Consider the following 21981-nt stretch of genomic DNA (forward strand, 5'->3'; position numbering starts at 1 on the left):
TTATGTGGATCAATGCCTTATTAATTAGAATGTCAGCTAACTGGAAAAAGAAACAATTGTTTTAACCAACAAGATAAGTGAATGTGCATTGTAACTAAACAGGGTGACAATAGTAGTATGTTTTGCCTTATTTTTGTTATCATTATAGCTTCATAGTTGCACAATTCTGAAGCCATTTACAACATTGTGAAAAAAAATGTAATATAAACATTGTCGCTCATGGCTGAAGAAAAGTCTAACACATGACAGTACTGAGGCCTGATGCACTGCAAAAAAGAGATTGTTCTGGGAATTGAATAATCTCTATCTTGACCCTCAAATATTCTAGTCTGCTAAGTTCCCTTTCAACGGAAGTTCAATGGAAATACACTATGTGACCGGCTTCTCTTATCTCCATGTTCCTTTTAAAGGTACGATAATGACAAAGCCCGCTACCTGAGATATCCATCTTTGCTTTCTCTTTTAAAGCAGGAAAGCTGTTTTGAGAAGCCCAAGAAGGGAAAAACAGTGGAAATAAATCTGTCAATGTAATGAGACAGGGATCAGTTTCTCCAATATGAAACACACAAAGACTTCTTTTTCTATTTTCATTCTGGTCTTATAATACTACAGTAAGAAGAATATTAATAAAATATGGAACTGGTTTAGATGGGGGCTGCTGGCTTTTTAAAAAATACTTGAGCAGTCCATTCTCATTTTTAGTTAATGTGTGCTATGTTTTATAGCAGTCTTTATCCCACATAATTAAAGACTGGCTGTATGATTATTGTTGACTTAAATGCTTTTTCAGGATTCTTTCTGGACAGAAACATCATTCCATTAGCCAGCCAACCAACTAACCACATGCTTTATTTTATTTAGGTAAAGTTAAAGGTTCCCCCTGATGTTAAGTCCAGTCGTGTCCGACTCTGGGGGTTGGTGCTCATCTCCATTTTTAAGCCGAAGAGCCGGCATTGTCCATTGACACCTCCAAGGTCATGTGGCCAGCATGACTGCATGGAGCGCCATTACCTTCCCACCAGTGCGGTACCTATTGATCTACTCACATTTGCATGTTTTTGAACTGCTAGGTTGGCAGAAGCTGGAGCTAACAGCGGGAGCTCACCCCACTCCCTGGATTCGAACCTGTGACCTTTTGGTCTGCAAGTTCCGCAGCTCAGCACTTTAACACACTGTGCCATTGGGAAGTCTATTACAATTTACAACCAGTCTATTTAAAGATAGTACAAGACGACAACATCTGTATTGTCCAAGGCTTTCACGGTCAGAATCACTTGGGTGTTTAGTTTCCAGGCTGTATGGCCATGTTCTGGCAGCATTTTCTCCTGATAGTTCACCTGCATGTGTGGCTGGCATCTTCAGAGATTCCTGGTGAGGTTTGGAGGAGGATGGACCATAGGCGATGGGATTTACGGTACCTTCACCCACATCCAGAGACTACTACTAACCCCATCAGCCATGGATCCAGACCAAACTTTGGACACATACCCCCCATGACCCACTTTATGTCCTAGAATATGGTCATACAGTCCGGAAACCACTCAACACCCCGACACAATAGTTGTTGTACTCCACTATTTACATAAAAACTACAATTTCTCTTGTCTCAGCCACATTCTGAATCTGATTTCCATGGGCTCTAGATTCATTATAATTGGGGATTGTACATTGTAACTTCATAAAAAGCCATTGTTCTTATAACATCTTCACTCACCTTTGGCACTCGGATGATGGATGGTCTGGGTATATGCGTATGAACTGTGACTGTACCACAACCTGACATTTCAGCAGACAATGAGGAGGAATCAGCAGCCACAGATAAAGATGAAACAGCAACACGATTGCTTCCATTGCTATTTGAGCTGCCGTTTTTTTCTGCACAAAAACTGTGCAAAAGGATTTTCCCTCCAGTCTCATCCCTCCGGATACTTGGAGAATTGGCGGCTTTTGAGGGTGGCTGACCATATATTGCGTGGCTCCTCTCAATGTTTTGTACTTCGGCAGCAGGTAGGCAGTTTGCCTCAGGCTGGTCAAAGGGAGCATTCTCCGTCACACTTCCAAAACAGGTGAGCAGTGCTGAACAAGGAAACGGATGCATCGTGAGTAATGCCAGAAGTGGCTGCTTTTTATCCCATTTTTGCGATTAGCGTCTTAACTGCGGAAACATCACATAATAAAGAAGAAATCCTCACGGTGACAGCAGATAAATTTCTTGCAGTGACTCTACTGGTCGTTGAAGTTCAGAATATTCCACTGTTTGGAAGCCATGGTCCAGAGAACCATTTTCCTCAGGTCTCTAACAGAGACCTAAACAGTGCATGCTCCATGCCTTTTGAATATAAGCAACACAACTGTAGCCAAATGTTTTGAGATGGACTTGCACTTCTCACCAGCGATGAAACAAAAAGCTTTCACAAAAGAACCATTTCCACTGCAAGCTACAATTTCAGTCTGTGGCAGAACAGATGCTTCCTGAAGAAGTAGTCCTCTGTCAATAGTGCTGCATCCTCAAGTTACTGAGCTGAAGCAGCAGAAAGGATAACGTAACCTGATCTACACAGCTATAATAGGATCAAGGTGTATCTCAGTGACATCACAACAATAGCATAAGTGGGTCTAGTTACACAACATGGATGTCTGTTAACATGAGTTCCAATCTGATATTCGTCACTAACAAAAATCAAAAAAATTTTTTTTCCAAACTCCTGCCGGGCCATCTATTATTAAAGGAGGAAGCAAAAAGGCTTAAAACTTTGTCAAGAAGGGAAAGGTGAAGCTAGTTCTATTCTTCAGTTATAAAAAAAACATTCTACCACTCTTCTGCCAATGCACATAAAGGCTGTTGCTTCCAGAACTCCTCTTTTCTGTTTGATACACATATCATAAATTATGTGCTCTTAGTTTTCTCTTCATTAACCCATCCATACACATTGCAGAATCAAACTTTTTTTGGTTGCTCTTAGAAAGACAGATGAGAGAAAGATTCCATTTAAATTCGGAATGGGCTTTCATAAAGTTGGTAGGTACATCGTGGAGCTTTTAATGGTTCTTTTTCTAATGTGAAAAGTTTTAGATTTCCTCTTACAGCCACCACTCTTTCCAAATGCATCCCTCTGGATTAAAAAAAATGAAATATGTACTTGTTTTTCTAGTATTTAAATTTGTGCCACATTGAATTGTTTCCCCAAGCGACTGAATGAATATTTCAAAAATGTAATAGAATCACTCATAACTTCAGATGTCAAAGCAAGGGTGAAGAATCCATGTTGTGTCATGAATATTTTTCAAACTTTAAAAAGCATTAAAATGTTATTTTATTTCATTTACAATAAGACAGAGTATACCACAGAGCAATACAGTGAAAGAAAGTAGACACATAGACTATATAGCTACATTGGGTACACAAACAAAGGGGAATTTACATTTCATTCAGCATTAACACACATATGCATATTCATTCTTCATCATGCATACATTACCACCTCTTCTTCCTTCTCCTAGAAAAGAGAGCTGCAAGTAGACCAGGTTGTGTTTCCAACAAATCTGCCATTCTGCGAATACATGATCTTCCTCCATACCTTGGAGAAAATCTCCAGTCTGCCACAATTTTTGGAATAGTAAGATGTTTCTTATATAACATATTTCTTCATGGTGTTCCAATTGTCTTTGTAAATGACTGACAGGTGCTTCTCCAGCTGAAATCTGCTGACTCCCATCAGTTCCAGACAGATGTTGACTTTGCTTCTTTAAGTAATAGTTGGTTTTCCTTCTTAAGGAGCCTTGCTTGACTTCCTTAAGTGATGTTGGTTTTTATTCTTAAATGTAAGGAGTCACTATATTGACTTCCTTACTTAAAAGAGTCATTGTATGTGATAATATAAACATGTTGTTTTCCACCAAAAGTCCAAAATGGAGTCTCAGGCCCCTTCCACACAGCTGAATAAAATCCCTTGATATTCTGGAATATAGGGCTGTGCGGAAGGTCCTTTAGTCTGAATGGTGTCAGATCTGGTCACATGGTCTACAGTCCCTCCCGCAACCTCAAACAACATAGAGTTAAGGGAAAGCTGCATACTAAATCATACATATACAATATAGTAAGCAATCTCGATTACTGTATATACAGAACAATTAACTAGTATAGGTGGCTTGTAGAAGGTTGTTATTTCCAAGAGATACTTCCTGAAAATTTGTAAATGATGCCTCTGAATTGTTGGCATGCTCTTAACTACTTGATCAGTACGGTAGAATAGATACAAATATAAACAGTGTAGCATTACATTAAAAGTTTATTTATAGATGTTTTACAGAGTATTATTGGCAAGTCATTTGCAGACTGTTTTGTTGTATTTTAAAATTACTGTCTGATTTAGATAGATAAGATGAAGATACATGTATAAATAGGATCCAACCATGTTATATATAAAGACTAGAATCTGACTCAAGGTAGAAATCCGAGCTGAAATAACAAGCTGAGGTTTCACATGACCTCATATGTTCAGGTCAGGCTAAAACAGAGGCTGGATCTACAGTGCAAATAATGCAGTTCAACTGCATTATTTGACCATGTAGATTCAGTCTGTAATATTCTTGATTTTTCATCTTGTCAAGACTGTAGAACTAACGAGAGGCAATAAAAATAAAATATCCAAGACCTTACATGAGTAAGTTGCACATAATTCCTTGGAGTTTACTTCTGAGTAAATAAGCAAAAGATTTGTGCTACTTAATGCAAATTTATTAATTTCATTAATGATTGTTCTTATACAGATCACAAGAGAAAAGGAAGAGTACCTTCTCCCAAAGCTACTGTCCTGCAAGTAGAAAATGTAAATAGGGGCATCTTCCAACCCTCCCAATGTTGTTGGATGGCAACTTCTATATGCCATGGCCAGCACCGGCAATAAAGAATAGATCAGTAGAGTTGCCAGTTCTGGATTGTTTTTAGCCTTCAGATTTCCATGTTAAAACTTGAAACCTAGGGAAAGTTCCTGGTAACATTATTAAGCATTATCCATTATGTACCAATGATAATTGCTCACAGTTTGTCATTCAAACAAAGAGAGGGAAAGAGGGAGATACTGACTGCTTGGAAATTAAGAGAATTATTAGTTAAAGGGGCCTTTCCCAGTTTAGAAATTAAACAACAAATATTAGCTAAAGGGGATGAGGTCCTGCCAGATCAAAGTGAAATGAGAGGCTTGTTTCTTCTTTACTTTGAGAAGTGTGATAAGCACCGTTTAATTTATCTTGTTTCTAGCCAAAAGGTGGAGGCAAAACAGAGTGAGCCCTAGCACAACCATGACTGGGAGGAAAGGAAGAAAAAAATACATAGACACCCACTCCGGAGAACATTTGCAAACTGCAGTGACAAATCAGTTAAATTTTGCAAATTACAGAAAGCTACTATTCTGCAAGTGAAACTCTAGATTTACACACAGCACTTTCCTCTATCCTTGAGCTAAGCCCACCAAAACTGGAAAATTTTCATCTTCGTCTCCTGCCTGAAAATGACCCATGAAAACTAGACACTAAGAGCCAGATCCTAAGATCAAGAAACCCTAGACAGTTACAGTCCATACATATTTGGAGGGCCACAAATTGCTGACCCGAGATAGTATATTCAGTTTAGCCTGATATACAAGGGTTGAATGAAAAGTAATGCCTCCACCTACGTAACTCCTTAACAGATGGCAGTCCTGGTATGCGGCAGATACTGGCTTGTTCAGTAGACTCTCTTCTACAGTTCCATTTGGCAGGAAACCTTAGCATTGAACGGTTGTGTTGTTAAAATGTGAAGTATGGAACCCTGCGCAGACGGTTGGTCAATGCGACTTAAGCAACGTGCAGTCATTGAATTCTTGACAGCAGAAGGTGTCACCCCAAAGAAGGAAAGGGTTGACAGATTGAGTCAGGACGATCATTGTATCACTCAGAGAGAAATTTCAAGCATAATCGGCATGTCACAAGAACGTGTGGGTCATATTATTGCTTGGCTTGGCTATCGAAAGATCTGTGCATGATGGGTACTGTGAGACGCTGGTTGCTGAAACAGTGTCGACTTCTTCCGTGATGGCTTTAGAAAACTTGGCAGAAATGTATCATCGTTGGCAGAAATGTATCCAACTGTCTGGTGATTATGTGGAAAAGTGAATAGTGGTAGTTAAAGAGCACATTCTAAGGATTATTTCTGTGTTCGGTTTATTAAAATATTCCCATCCAAAGCCAAGTAATGAAGGTGGAGGCATTACTTTTCATTCAACCTTTGTATGGCTTGGGCCTAATGTTGCAAAGTTGTTTCAATTTCTGAATGTGAAAAGTGTTGTTTGTAATGCTTCATAGAAGGCTAGCTATGCTTGGGAATAAAGCTGTTGGGAATTGGTGGGTGCCAACATCATGACTCATGAGGCTTCTTACTGCAAAAACCATGCCCTTGACTTAGATATGAGGTTAGCCTATACCGGCAGATATATTGTAATTAGAAATTGCCAACAGCACATCAGGAAAAAGCTGCTTTCTATTTTTCAGAAAGAATGCTGAAGCTGAAACTATAGAAAGCTTCATATTTCCTGCCCACAATTTCAGCATTGACAACATTGCTGTTTGTATTTATGCCGATGCAATAATGCCTTAGGTAGTTAAGAGAATGGGGATCAGATGAAGGACCATACTACCATTTTCTTCCCTCCACTGAGTTACTGTCTTCCTCTGACCCAAATCATTGCTAGAGTTAAATAAATTCCCTACCTAGTCACATGTGGCATGTTCTTGGTGGTAGGGGATACCAAGTCACCTTGTCTGTCTCCTGAGAAATCTGTATAAAGACCAAGTAGCCACAGTAAGAACAGACCACGGACCAACAGACTGATTTCAAGATTGGGAAAGGAGTATGGCAGGGCTGTATAATTTCACCCTACTTATTCAACTTGTACGCAGAACACATCATGCGACGTACGGGGCTTGATGAATCCAAGGCTGGAGTTAAAATTGCTGGAAGAACTAAGATTATGACAACCAGACTGATTGATAACTGGCAAGAGGGATAACTAGAGGGAGAAAATGTGGAGGCAGTGACAGACTTTATATTTCTAGGTGTGAAGATCACTGCAGATGCTGACTGCAGCCAAGAAATCAGAAGACATTTACTTCTTGGGAGGAGAGCAATGGCCAACCTCAATAAAATAGCGAAGAGCAGAGACATCTCACTGGCAACGAAGGTCCGCATAGTCAAAGCAATGGTATTCCCCATAGTAACTTATGGATGCGAGAGCTAGACCATAAGGAAGGCTAAGCGAAGGAAGATAGATGCTTTGAACTTTGGTGCTGGAGGAAAATCCTGAGAGTGCCTTGGACCAAAAAAAAAATCCAACCAGTCCATAGTCCAGGAAATAATGCCTGGCTGCTCACTGGAGGGAAGGATATTGGAGGCAAAGATGAAGTATTTTGGCCACATAATAAGAAGACAGGAAAGCTTGGAAAAGATAATGTTGCTGGGGAAAATAAAAGGAAAAAGGAAAAGAGGCTGACCAAGGTCAAGATGGATGGATTGTATCCTTGAAGTGACTGGCTTGACCTTGAAGGAACTGGGGGTGGCGACAGCCGACAGGAAGCTCTGGCGTGGGCTGGTCCATGAGGTCATAAAGAGTCAGAAACGACTGAATGAATGAATATTCACACACCTAGTTGCAGTTCTTTAACTACCAAACAGACTCAGTTTTCTTACTTAACAAGCATTCTTTCCCCAATCAACTCTTGTTGGAAAATCCTGATTTAAGCGGACAACTGTTCCATCTCATCTGTAATTTATATGTGTGCTGACCTGTTCTTCAGCTCTGGTTGGCAGGAGAGGGCAATATATCCTAAGGAGATAAAGATTGTAGGATGGTATCACAATAGAGTTCTAAAGTGCAAGTCCATGTCCCCCTATCACCTGGTTTGTTCCTGCAGAATTCTGATAAATGTAGTTTAGGGAAGCCCCTCTGGCTGAGAATTCCAAAGGCACCTCTGTAAATTACATTTCCCAGCATTCTGCAGGAACAAACTGGGCAACAGGGAAATGTGGATGTGCACTTTAGAACTCTAATGGGATAATGTCCAATATCCTGAAAGGATACCCATAAGGATGTCTTTGTTTTGTATTTTAAGTAAAAATAATAGTGTGCCTAAGGTAATGAATATGTGGCCCTTCAAATGTTGTTGCATTACAACTTCCATCAGTGCCAATCATTACAGCTCTTCTCTAAGTGTGATGGGAATTATGGTTCAATATCTGGAAGGCCTCCATTCTCCCCACATGCCATCAACAATAATTCATTTACACATCTTAATGCCTTATTGAGTGCATTGCATTTTGGGAAATCTGCACATGTGCCATATTTAACTACTGTTGCTGTGATTTGCAATATTCCTCTTGCACCCAAACTGTGTTACACTAGGAGTCAAGGTGAAGGACAAGGTGTGATCCATGATATGCACATAGCCAATGAACCCCCACCCCCAAAATCATTTTCAGTATGATCTTCAGCCAATCATGCCCCAAACCACACAGAAAACCACTATCTCCAACACAAAAACATGCAACATTACTCCTACAGGTACTCTAGACCCCAGACAACTATCTTTCAGTGCCTCTTCTTTTTTTCTGGGATAGCATTTAAAATAGCAAAATGTGACATTACTTCAGACCTTATCACATTGGGAAATACTCCATTTATATCAGTATGCATCTCATATTTTTGAAGGACTGGATGCATACTGTATTGAGATGGGATGCATATTTTCTTCATCACGCCCAATTATTGTGTTTCTTATGATTTGAAAATACAGTAGTCTCTCACTTATCCAAGCCTCGCTTATCCAACGTTCTGGATTATCCAATGAATTTTTGTAGTCAATGTTTTCAATACATCGTGATATTTTGGTGCTAAATTTGTAAATACAGTAATTACTACATAGCATTACTGCGTATTGAACTACTTTTTCTGTCAAATTTGTTGTAAAGCATGATGTTTTGGTGCTTAATTTGTAAAATCATAACCTAATTTGATGTGTAATAGGCTTTTCCTTAATCCTTCCTTATTATCCAACATATTCGCTTATCCAACGTTCTGCTGGCCCGTTTATGTTGGATAAGTGAGACTCTACTGTACTGCGCTTTGACTCATTACACCACAGAAGGCTGGCTTCACCCAATCCATTCAAAACACTCCCTACACCTTTTTTAAAAGTATCATTTTTATGGAATGCATACAGCTTTTCCTATCACAAACAAAAACAGTGCTTCAGCAACAGAAGAATCCATAGTAAAACGTAGTTCAATACGCAGTAATGCTATGTAGTAATTACTGTATTTATGAATTTAGCACCAAAATATCACGATGTATTGAAAAGATTGACTACAAAAATGCGTTGGATAATCCAGAATGTTGGATAAGCGAGGCTTGGATAAGTGAGACTCTACTGTATTTCAAAAAACACGATTAGAATTCTGCCTGCAAATAATCCGTTTCTGCGACAGTTTGCAGACGGATTCTGATGGGGCAAACATCATGTGATGGGACCCGTTCGAAATCATTCTCAAACAGTCTCAGAAACTGCATTTTTTTTTAATGTGACAAGGTCCTCCCACTATTTTTCAGAGGCGCTAGAGATGGAAAGGGGGTATATTTACATTTGATAGGTAGGGAGGCTCCCTTTGGAGAGTTATGGGGGCAGAGGGGACCCTGCCACTCATCAAAATACAGCACACACAAAAATACACCCACAAATTTTGGCATTTTAAGATATATTGTAAGATAGTCTGCAATTACCACCCCACTCTGTCCATTCGAATACCAAAAGAATACAAGGCCTGAGGACAGGCCAACAATACCTTTACTTCGACTACCACCACAAAGCTTAAAGCTTTCCCGTCTGAATTGACAATCTCATCTTTCTTTCCTCTTCTCAATTTCATAACTGTAAGCAGAGCAAAGCAGGCAAGACAGACCTCACTTCCAGCCCTCCTTGCACCAGATGGCTCATTAGGAACATCAAAGGAGGAAACACACTCTGTGGTCTTCTGCACCTGTAGTGAGTCTGCTTGTATTAATTTCAGATCTGTCCTGCCTGTTGATTCAGCCTTTTCTTTGGTTCTGCTTTTCATTAAAATATTCACATGATATCCATTCACTGTTATCCTCCCTGCTTCAGTTCCTGCTTCTTTGGGCAAAGACAGCAGGATATTCGACACTACCCAATATTTAAAATGGCCAGTCCCTGGTTCCATATTTCATTCTAATACTTTGATAATAGTTTAACTACATCCGCTGGAGTCCTGAGATTTGTCGTTTGGCCAGGACTCTCTTTTGTACAGCAACATTAGAGATTTCTGGGAAAGAATTCTAAGTACAGTTGGCCTTTTGTTTGGAAATATCCCCCCCCCCCAAAAAAAATCCAAAATGTAAATTCACTAAAGGTGCAAAATCCAAAAATCAAGCCATTTTATACTTGATGTATAAAATGCACCAGCAAGTATATTAACTATGCGGCTGTAATGGGTTTTGAGCATCAACAGATTTTGTATCCATTGGGCGGGGGGATCCTGGAACTAAACCTCAGTGACTACCAAGGGCCCATTGTGTGTCCTGAAATCACAACATGACAGGAGCCTATTTAGTCAAATAACATGGAATCAAACGGATATATGTAATTGTTCAGTATGGACAAACCTTAAGACAGATCTCAATATCCTGAGACATGTTCTATAGCAAGAGATGCATTTTCCTTTTTGGCCTGATTAGAACAGACTTGCTTCTCAGTGGAGGAGATTCACTAGTTGCAGGCAGCACAGTTTGCCTCTGCTCTTTTAACAGCTGTTGGGTTCCATGTTGATGGGGCAACACATTTATTACAGATTTTAATCTGAAATTTAAAGGAGCTATCCAAGATATTTTGGAGAACCTGTTTTAGAGATCACTCCTTTCCAAGTTCAGAATTAGAACTTTATTGCACATATCTGCTATTCCATTGCAGTCCCTCTATCATATATATGCATCTCAGTGTGTATCATTCATACACATCAGGAAAAGTACCTTTGATATTGCACCTCCCTTCATTCATGCAAATGTACAGATTTGTGGTCCCATATCGTATTTCTGCATGCCTTCATAACCCAGTTATTCTGCACTTCTGGCGTTCCAAAATCTTTTTGTCTTAGTTAAAAACAAGACCAAAAAAAGGTAAATATCCCATGCCCGGATGTCACCTTACTGTTGACATGTCAGCATAGAAGTGGAATGGATGCATCCTACCCCAAGTAGGTGATGGGAACATTGTGAGATTGCAAGCTTTGGATAGATTTTTCCTGTCAATAGTGAGTGCCAGAATAATCACATAGGTAGATCAGAAGAAGGATGAACACAGTGTCATGTGATAGGAACCTTTGTTGATAGTCCAGTTTTAGTGCCCATTTGCCTGCCTCGTCTGATAAAGTCCTAAATACTGGAACTCATTTATGAGGGTTGAATGAAAAGTAATGCCTCCATCTTCGTAACTCCTCAACAGATGGCAGTACAGTAGAGTCTCACTTATCCAACATAAACGGGCCGGCAGAATGTTGGATAAGCGAATATGTTGGATAATAAGGAAGCATTAAGGAAAAGCCTATTAAACATCAAATTAGGTTATGATTTTACAAATGAAGCACCAAAACATCATGTTAGACAACAAATTTGGCAGAAAAAGTAGTTCAATAGGCAGTAATGCTATGTAGTAATTACTGTATTTATGAATTTAGCACCAAAATATCACGATATATTGAAAACATTGACTACAAAAATGCGTTGGATAATCCAGAACGTTGGATAAGCGAGTGTTGGATAAGTGAGACTCTACTGTACTTGTATGCGACAGGTACTGGCTTGTTCAGTACCTCTACAGTTACTCTCCTCTACAGTTCCATTTGGCGAGAAACCTTAGCATTGAACGGTTGTGTTGTTAAAGTGCAAAGTATGGAACCCTGCGCAGACAGTCGGTCAATGTGACTTAAGCAACGTGCAGTCATTGAATTCTTGACAGCAGAAGGTGTCACCCCAAAGGAGATTCATCAGAGAATGCAAGCTGTTTATGGTGATTGTGTTGATGTGAGTACTGTGCATCGTTGGGTGAGTAAGTTTAAAGATGTTGAGGTGGAAACATCTGACTTACATGACAAAGAGCTGGATGTCCTGTGACAGCAACCATCGAGTTTCACAAGCAAAAGGTTGACAGATTGATTCAGGACGATCGTCGTATCACTCAGAGAGAAATTTCAAGCATAATCGGCATTTCACAAGAATGTGTGGGTCACATTATTGCTTTGCTTAGCTATCGGAAGATCTGTGCATGATGTTGTCGACTGCGTTTTAGGGGATCGGGGCCCTTGAGGAGAGACCCGATCCGGTCCTGAGAGAACGGACCTTGGCGGAGCCAATAGGAAAATATGAGCCGCAATACAACCTGAAGCCGAAATGAAGAAGGTCCGCCAAAGTTGAAGGAAAATCCGCCAAGGAGTTTTTATTGAGCAATTCAGCTGAAGAGGACTCTAGTAGCGATCATTCGGTCTACTAGGGTACCATACAATCAAAATAAAGCCATACTTATACAAAATTTCAGTCTGACAGCCCTTTGAATTTCCCGCCCTGCTCCCCCGCCCATCTGATCGTTGATAGGCTAGAAGGTTGAACGAGGCGGGCTTTCGTTTCCCGCCTTGCTCCATTGGCCCAATAGGAAGCTGCCTTTTGTCTCTACTCGGGCCAATCAGGAAAGAGAAGGCGGGAGTTATTGAAACAATGAGGTGACAGGGCAGGAACTATCGGATTAATTCCTGCTAGACCGATTTCTAAAGGGTGATTAATGGCAGCAATCAAGGGTGTCCGGGTTTCTGTCACGTATACAGATTTTAGATATGTCTTGGGGTGTCAGAGGTGGAAGCAAAGATGGGTGGTGATGAGCCATATTGACAGGCTCTGCAGGGCGCCTTCCTGAGGTGTCCTGGATTTTCCTTTGGGTGAGATATGACAATGTTTGCCTTGGGGCGAATCACCTTTAGGTCAACACTCCGAATTCGGCGACTCAAGCCCTATATTGTCCATGCAATTTGAATTTGATTGGGTTTAGCGGTGGCAGATTATCCTTTTGTTTTTGGGAAAGGAAGCCTGGGTCATAGGAAATGGGATAAGTTCTGGGGTTCAGGTTGAGTTCAAAATATTTCCTATTTGATTTCATGACTTGACAATTATATGAAATAAAATGAAAAATAAAATAAAGTTGGAATATAAACCATGCTGGGAAAAATACATATTTTCCGGGGATCCCAAAGAGTACAAATACATATAGGCAGATAGATAGATTTCATGGAAATAAGGGAGAATCCATAAAAGTGAGTTACATTGCATAAAGGGGAATCATGAATGATATAAACAATTGAAAATATTTGATAAGAACGAAGTTCATAACATCTGGAGAACCCAGCATGGAAATTCATAAAAGTGGAGTTTTAGCAGCATGATTTTACAATTCATGAAGTTGTTATCTCTTGCCTCAGAGTGCAGGCATAATCCACAGTAAACTCCAGTAAAAAGTCTCAATCACCTTCTACTATAAATTATGAAATATAGAACATAAAGTCTTGATTTTTGAACTATCTTTTACAAAGTCCGGGGGGGGGGGGGGTCACCTCGATCACAATGATGGGTACCCAGAATGCTGACGCCTGAAATGAAAGCGCACAGACTTGAAATTTGCCAGGAACTCCTCTCACGTTATGAGAATGAATGAAAGGCCTTTCTCCTTTGGGCGTCCTTTCTCCTTTCCCCTTCTGCTGTCATGAATTCAATGACTGCACGTTGCTTAAGTCACATTGACCGACCATCTGGTCAGGGTTCCATACTTCGCATGAACAACACAACCGTTCAATGCTAAGTCTTCCCACCAAATGGAACTGTAGAGGAGAGTCTACTGAACAAGCCAGTACCTGCTGCATACCAGTACTGCCATCTGTTGAGGAGTTACGAAGGTGGAGGCATTACTTTTCATTCAACCCTCATACATGCAAGTCACAGCCACAGTACCCTAACCCAATTATAGGACCCTTCCACTCAGCCTTATAACCCAGAATATCAAGGCAGAAAATCCCACAATAACGGCTTTGAATTGGGTTATGTGAGTCCACACAGCCATATATACCAGTTCAAAGCAGCAAATGTGGGATTTTATTCAGCTGGGTGGAAGGGGCCATAGTCTTTTTAATAACATTCGTTCACTCTTGACCCCTAAGTCGAATGGTTGCTACTCATTCATATGAAGAAAATAAAGAACTTCATTTAGAGATAGCAAAACCTGCATTTTAGCCCTATCCCATACCCTGTTCTAATGTTATTTCCATGTGCAGTATTTAATGTAGCACATAGGTTCTCATTCTACATGTACACACATATATCATGTTCAATGGAAAGATAACATTTTGCTAGTTTATAACAAAAATGTACGAGTGCTGCCCAAGAGACAAACACGTCATAATTTCTTCTGGAAGTCAGTAACACAATGAATCTCTTGGCATCCACGCCGCTTCCAGTGTTGACTTCACTCTCATTTGATTTAGTTTCATTTAGATTGTATTACCAAGTCAAAACCAACCAGTCTGCAGGTGTGCATAGCTTTTCTCCTTTGGCTCTGCTGACTGCCTAAGCACAAGCTGGGGTTTCTGTATCAATGCCCCAAAATGATTCTAACAGATGTCTAATTTGCACAGAGTTTCCTGATCTTGAGCAAATTATTATTTTTAATCCTTTTTAATCCTCCCACATTTTAAAAAGAAGATCAGGCTTCTCTGAGCTAGGGCAAGGAGATCTGTATTTTTTTCATGTCTTCTTTAGTTATATACTAGATACTTCCAAGTATAGCCCTTTGCAAGATAATTTTTCTTATCAGTACAGGCTGAGCATCCCTTATCCAAAATTTCCAAAATAGTTCAAAACCCACAATGGTCCACATGGGTAGTTGAGATCGTACACAAGTACTGTTTCATAACCAACATGATTAATACGGTACTATTATATACAGTAACATTGTCTAGGAACCTCCAGTGGCGCAGCGGATTAAACCACTGAGATGCTGAACTAGCAGACCGCAAGGTCCATGGTTCGAATCCGGGGAGTGGAATGAGCTCCCGCTGTTAGCCCCGGCTCCTGCCAACCTAGCTGTTTGAAAACATGCAAATGTGAGTAGATCAATAGGTACCACTCCAGCAGGAAGGTAACGGCGCTCCATGCAGTCATATCGGCCACATGACCATGGAGGTGTCTCTGGACAACACCGGCTCTTCGGCTTAGAAATGGAAATGAGCACCAACCCCCAGAGTCGGACACAACTAGACCTAAAATTGTCTGAATGCTATGCACAAGGTGCATATGAAATATAAAAGTATTAGTGTCTAAACATGGGTCCCATCTCCAACGTATGAATGGGCATGCAAATACAGATATTGCAAAATCTGAAATCCAAAATACTTCCAGTACCAAGCATTTTGGATGAAGGATATTCAACCTGTACCAGTCTTCCAGCATTTTTAATTCTGTGTTTATTTAAAGTTGCAAAAGAAGAAACAGATTTACTTTCTCATTGCATGGCCTTGTGTTTTCTCAAAGCAAATTAAAAATAACATTCGCATGGAAGAACACCCTTTATTCACTTACCCTGAAGTCATTCTTGCCAGCTTCTTGCAAAATTCAGATTTCCTACTCATTTTTTTAGTAGACACTAAACGTATACTTGGATGGGGGCGGACAATGTTTTATATCAACTGCCACAACTTATGGCTCAAAATCTGTTTTCATATGTTCAGTGTGATTTAGTACTTTGTGAGTCAGTGTGGTTTGATGGCGAGAGTGCTGATTTTGTGGGATCAAATTCATATGTCTGTCTATCAGCCATAAGGTTCACCAGGGAATCTTGGAAGCAACGTGTTATGTTTTGTAAACCAGAGCTTGGAAGTTACACATTATCTTTTGTAAATATATTTTGAAAAAAAATAACCTGATTTAGTCGTCCCTCTGTATCCATGGATTCTGTATCCATAGATTCCACCATGCATGGCATAGAATCATAGAATCACAGAGGCCCCTTCTACACTGCCATATAAAATCCAATTATCATTTTGAACTGGATTATATGGTAGTGTAGACTCACGTAATCCAGTTCAAAGTAGATAATGCAGAGTTGAAGGGGCCAGAGTTGGAAGAGACCACAAGGGTCATCTAGTCCCACCCTCTGCCTTGCTTGACTCAAACAAAGCACCACCAACTGATGGTCATTCAGCATCTGCTTTAAAAAACCTCCAGAAAAGGAGACTCCACCATGGTCTGAGGCAGCATATTCCATACCGAACATCTTTTGAAAATATTCACCAAATAATAATAATAATAATAATAATAATAATATCAAAGCCATAATTTTGTCATTTTATATAAAGGACACAATTTCACTGCACTGTATGTAATGGCACTTGAACATCCAAAGATTTTGATATCCACAGAGGGATCTTGGAATAAATCCTCAACTGATACCAAGGGCCCGCTGTACTGTTACTTTGGAGATATAATGAGTATTGGGGTGATTTGTTGTTGTTGTTTCAAACATCATTGGGAGAGTGCTAAGGAAAATATTGTATTTTTCAGTGATTTTAAAATATTATTATTATTAATAACTAGCTTGGGGTCCCGGCGGTGCCCGGGTTATTAGTAGACGGCATTGAGTTGTTTGGGGATGTGAGAAAATATCACTTAAGTTTGGTCCAGATCCGTCATCAGCTGGGTTCAGTGCTGTCTGTATAAGGGTGAACTACAACTCCCAGAGCCAAAAATCAATCACCCCAAAACCATGCCTGTATCATGCACAGTTCGGCATGATAGGGCTGTGTGCCAAGTTTGGTCCAGATCCGAAGTCGGCTGGGTTCAGTGCTAACTATATAAGGGTGAACTACAACTCCCAGAGCCAAAGGAGAATCACCCCGAAACCCTGCCTGTATGCTCAGTTGGACATGATGAGGCAGTGTGCCAACTTTGGTCCAGATCCAAAGTTGGCTGGGTTCAGTGCTGTCTATATAAGGGTGAACTATAACTCCCAGAGCCAAAGGACCTAGCAACCCGAAAGACAGTTGCATCTATCAAGTAGGAAATAAGGTACCACTTATGAAATGGGGAGGCAAATTTAACTCATTTATGACGTTGGAATGAGGAAGTGCCATCACAGTGGATGATCTCTCGGTTCTATGTGTATATGTCTATAATGTGATCTGCCCTGAGTCCCCTTCGGGGTGAGAAGGGTGGAATATAAATACTGTAAATAAATAATGTTGCCTAAGTACCTGATGTTGCCTGGGTTCATTTGGTAAGGATATATATTAGAAATAGGCATTTTTGGATTTTGGATTTTAAGAATAAAGCTATTAGAAAATGCATAACCATATAAACAGAACCATTTATATACAGTAGAGTCTCACTTATCCAACATAAACGGGCCGGCAGAATGTTGGATAAGCGAATATGTTGGATAATAAGGAGGCATTAAGGAAAAGCCTATTAATCATAAAATTAGGTTATGATTTTACAAATGAAGCACCAAAACATCATGTTAGACAACAAATTTGGCAGAAAAAGTAGTTCAATACGCAGTAATGCTATGTAGTAATTACTGTATTTATGAATTTAGCACCAAAATATCACGATATATTGAAAACATTGACTACAAAAATGCGTTGGATAATCCAGAACGTTGGATAAGCGAGTGTTGGATAAGTGAGACTCTACTGTATATATAAACAGATCACATTATATACATATAGGGCAAACATTCAGTGCCCATATACACACAGAACCGAAACAGAGACAGATGCAGAGGCAATTTAACCTTCTCCTGAGGGGATGTTCGATTCTGGCCACAGGGGGGAACAGCTGCTTCATCATCCACTGTGACGGCACTTCCTCATTCCAACGTTGTAAATTAGTTAAATTTGCCTCCCCACTTTATAAGTGGTACCTTATTTCCTACTTGATGTGGTGCTACTTCCATCAGCCGAAGATCAACCTATTTACGTACTGCCGCCTGACCTTGTTGAAGGAGAGTGCTGTATCCAAAAGACCCAGGCAAAAGCTGCCCTGTTTGGAACAGGGAAGATGGCCGCCTCTTTTGCGGCCTAGCACAATGGAGCCAGGCTGCAAGGCCTGAAACGTGTTAGCAAAATGATCAAAGGAGGCTTGGATTGGGGCTTTGGGGGCTAGAAGTGTTCATAAGCATATCATTAAAAAGATAATAACAATGTTCTCCGCTGTCTTTTGAAGAAAGTAGGGCCTTACAAAGAAGTTGAAAGCTGAGGCAAGATGGCATCCTCCTTTTGGGCCTAGCAGCATGGGGCCAGCCTGGAAGGCCTTAAACATGTCAGCAGAGGGGCCAAAGGGGGCCATCCATTGTCAGTGGGTTCATGGGTCGTAGGGGTTATGTGTGTCAAGTTTGGTCCATGTCGGGCCTTCCTGGTGGTGGCAATGGTGTTTTTGATTACCAAAGTGTAGGCCGAAGGCTGTTAACTGTCCCAAAGCTAGCGTCATTGTGAGGAGAGAAGTAGGCCGAACGAAGCCACTTGGTGGTAGTTTTTCCCTCAGCGATCCCAGTGGCCTATGAAAGTGGCAGCCAGTCAGAAAGCTGGCACATTTCGCCCAGCCAATCAGAAAGCTGACCCATATTCTGCCAGGCCAATCAAAATGCGAGCACATACACCGCCCGACCAATCAAAACGCTGATACAAACATACAAACATTCACTTTTATTATATACTAGCTTGGGGTCCCGGCGCTGCCCGGGTTATTAGTAGCGGACATTGAGTTGTTTTGGATATTATGAATGGGCCCATTGATGCAGATCTATGGCCGATGGGGTTTGCAGTAGTTTCTGGATGGGGCTGAAGCTACTGGAAATCCCATTGTCTGTGGTCAATCCTCCCAAAAACCTCAGCAGTATATAAGAAGAGTCATGGGGGTCTGTGCCATCTTTGGTACAGATACATGACTGAGGGGGTTAGGAATAGTCTCTGGATGTGGGTGAAGGTACTTCCGATCCTATCATCCATGTTCCATTCTTCACCAAATTCTCCAGGGTTAAAAGTCATAGGGAGTTTGTGTTCCAAGCTTTGTCCTAGTCTGCCATTGGTGGGGGTTGTGTGGTCTGTAAAGCAGGTGATGGTACTGCAAATTCCTTCGTCCGTGGTCCATCCTTGTCAAAACTGCTCCAGATGCATGTTTTGTGGGGTATTGCAGTGGTCTGTGGTAGTCAGATCCCAGGGCGGAAGTATACACCGCCGCATGCATACATACATACATACATACATACATACATACAAACATAGACACCCAGAAACACTGACTTTTATTACTATATACCTGGTTGGGTACCTGGCGATGCCCGGGTTATTTGAAAAGGGATTTTAATTTTTTTAAAATGAATTATCCCATTAATAAAATGCATAAGTTGTAGATGGACAACATCCACAACATCCTGTGGCGCAGGCTGGTGAGCAGCCTGCTGCAATAAATCACTCTGACCATGAGCTCATGAGTTCGAGGCCATCCCGTGGCGGGGTGAGAACCGTCAATTAAAAAAAATAGCCCCTGCTCGTTGCTGACCTAGCAATCCGAAAGATAGTTGCATCTATCAAGTAGGAAATAAGGTACCACTTATAAAGTGGGGAGGCAAGTTTAACTAATTTATGACATTGGAATGAGGAAGTGCCGTCACAGTGGATGATGTCTTGGTTCTGTGTGTATATGGGCATTGAATGTTAGCCCTATATGTATATAATGTGATCCGCCCTGAGTCCCCTTCAGGGTGAGAAGGGCGGAATATAAATACCGTAAATAAATAAATAAATAATGTTGCCTAAGTACCTGATGTTGCCTGGGTTCATTTGGTAAGAATATATATTATAGGCATTTTTGGATTTTGGATTTTAAGAATAAAGCTATTAGAAAATGCATAACCATATAAACAGAACCATTTATATATATATAAACAGATTACATTATAGGGCAAACATTCAATGCCCATATACACACAGAACCGAGACAGAGACAGACGCAGAGACAATTTAACCTTCTCCTGAGGGGATGTTCGATTCTGGCCACAGGGGGGAACAGCTGCTTCATCATCAACTGTGACATCACTTTCTCATTCCAACGTCGTAAATTAGTTAAATTTGCCTCCCCACTTTATAAGTGGTACCTTATTTCCTACTTGATGTGGTGCTACAGTAGAGTCTCACTTATCAAACATAAACGGGCCGGCAGAATGTTGGATAAGCGAATATGTTGGATAATAAGGAAGGATGAAGGAAAAACCTATTAAACATCAAATTAGGTTATGATTTTACAAATTAAGCACCCAAACATCATGTTATACAATAAATTTGACAGAAAAAGTAGTTCAATACGCAGTAATGCTATGTAGTAATTACTGTATTTACAAATTTGGCACCAAAATATCACGATGTATTGAAAACATTGACTACAAAAATGCGTTGGATAATCCAGAACGTTGGATAAGCGAATGTTGGATAAGCGAGACTCTACTGTATTTCCATCAGCCCAAGATCAACCTATTAAGCATGAAAAGGCATCGTTAAAAAGATAATAACAATGTTGTCTGCTGTCTTTTGAAGAAAGGAGGGCCTTACAAAGAAGATGAAAGCTGCCTTCTTTTGAGGCAAGATGACGTCCTTCTTTTAGGCCTAGGAGCATGGGGCCAGCCTGGAAGGCCTTAAACCATGTCAGTAGAGGAGCCCAGTGGTGGTTGGGTAAGGTGAGGAGGGGGGGAATAAAAGTTTTCATAATGACAGCAAAGATTAAAAAGATAGTGTGCCGTCGCGCCTGGGGCTGTAAACTCTTAGTGAAAGAGGCATGGACATCTTTCCCCAGGGGATTGCTTCTTGCCCTCCTTTAGGGAAACTGGAACTCCCAAGGACCAAAACACTGTAGTTAACTCAAAAACTGGGTTTATTCTTCACAAAGGGGGTAAAAGAAAATATACATTACAGTCTTTGATTGTTTAAGTCCATGAAGCTTGTCCAGATCCCTCTTTCTCTGGCTGTGAATGCCGGAGCAAACTCAGCCTCAGTCCAATGACCTATATCTGAAGACAAGAGTCTTCCTCTGTTGCCAAAGGACTGATGTGAAGGCGCTTGAGACTCCTCAACGTTGTTCAGGTTGGCCCTGAACATGAAGTGTGAGTCCCAAGGGTAAGAACCTCAGAATTGGTGCTGAGAGGTAACTTTTGAAGGGCTTTTTGAGCCAAGCCTCTCTTTCACGTCCATCCGATAGAGAACTTGCTGATGGAATGAAAAGGAGGAAACACAGTCCTACTCCAGGAAGAGGTGGAGCCAAACAGTTTAGCTGAGTAAGCAATATAACAGGTACAAACAACATTGATTGACAGATATAAATAACCAATCCAACTACATTTACAGGGTAAGGGCAAAATCAGGCATGATACAACAATTCAAATCTTGAAACTTATAGTTTGACATATAGATGGCGCCACTCGCGCCGTCACAGATAGTCATTTTTTCTCTTCAGAAAAAATGGAGCAATCGTGAGGAGGCAAGATGGCCCCCTCCTTTGGGCCTAGCCGGGCCTAGCAGCCTGCAAAGGCCTTGACCTGTCAGTAGAATCGCTGAAGAGGGGTGAGGTGAGGGGGTAGAAGTTTTCATAAACATACCCGCAACCATTGTTGAAAAGGAAGCATTAAAACATTATTTTCCATCATTAATTGGATTCAGAATGCTGTGAATGTGTGAGTGAACTGTAATTCTTAGAACCAAAGTTTTTTATTATCAGTATGACAGTTGGGCATGTTGGGTCTATGTGGTCCAGATCCGTTGTCAGTGGGTTCATGGGTCATAGGGGTGATGTGTGTCAAGTT

The 21981-nt window shown here is 40.7% G+C and overlaps 1 protein-coding gene across 2 annotated transcripts in view; it reads right to left on the reverse strand.

Annotated features, from left to right (window-relative positions):
• fam107b (family with sequence similarity 107 member B) overlaps positions 1-10725 on the reverse strand; it is a 165454-nt gene extending 154729 nt beyond the window's left edge. The window contains exon 1 of one of the 2 annotated variants that reach the window (XM_062981799.1): positions 10710-10725. Coding sequence is in view for 1 of the 2 variants with exons in the window: in XM_003227984.4 (XP_003228032.3) it covers positions 9872-9955 (84 nt within the window). In the remaining variant the exon portion in view is untranslated. Of the gene's footprint in view, positions 1-9871; positions 9993-10709 lie in introns of those variants that run through there. The other variant, XM_003227984.4, reaches the window with a different exon arrangement.
• Positions 10726-21981: the final 11256 nt, after the last annotated feature.

This window comes from Anolis carolinensis, chromosome 5 (genome assembly GCF_035594765.1).
Source record: "Anolis carolinensis isolate JA03-04 chromosome 5, rAnoCar3.1.pri, whole genome shotgun sequence".
In the NCBI taxonomy this organism is placed as follows: domain Eukaryota; kingdom Metazoa; phylum Chordata; class Lepidosauria; order Squamata; family Dactyloidae; genus Anolis; species Anolis carolinensis.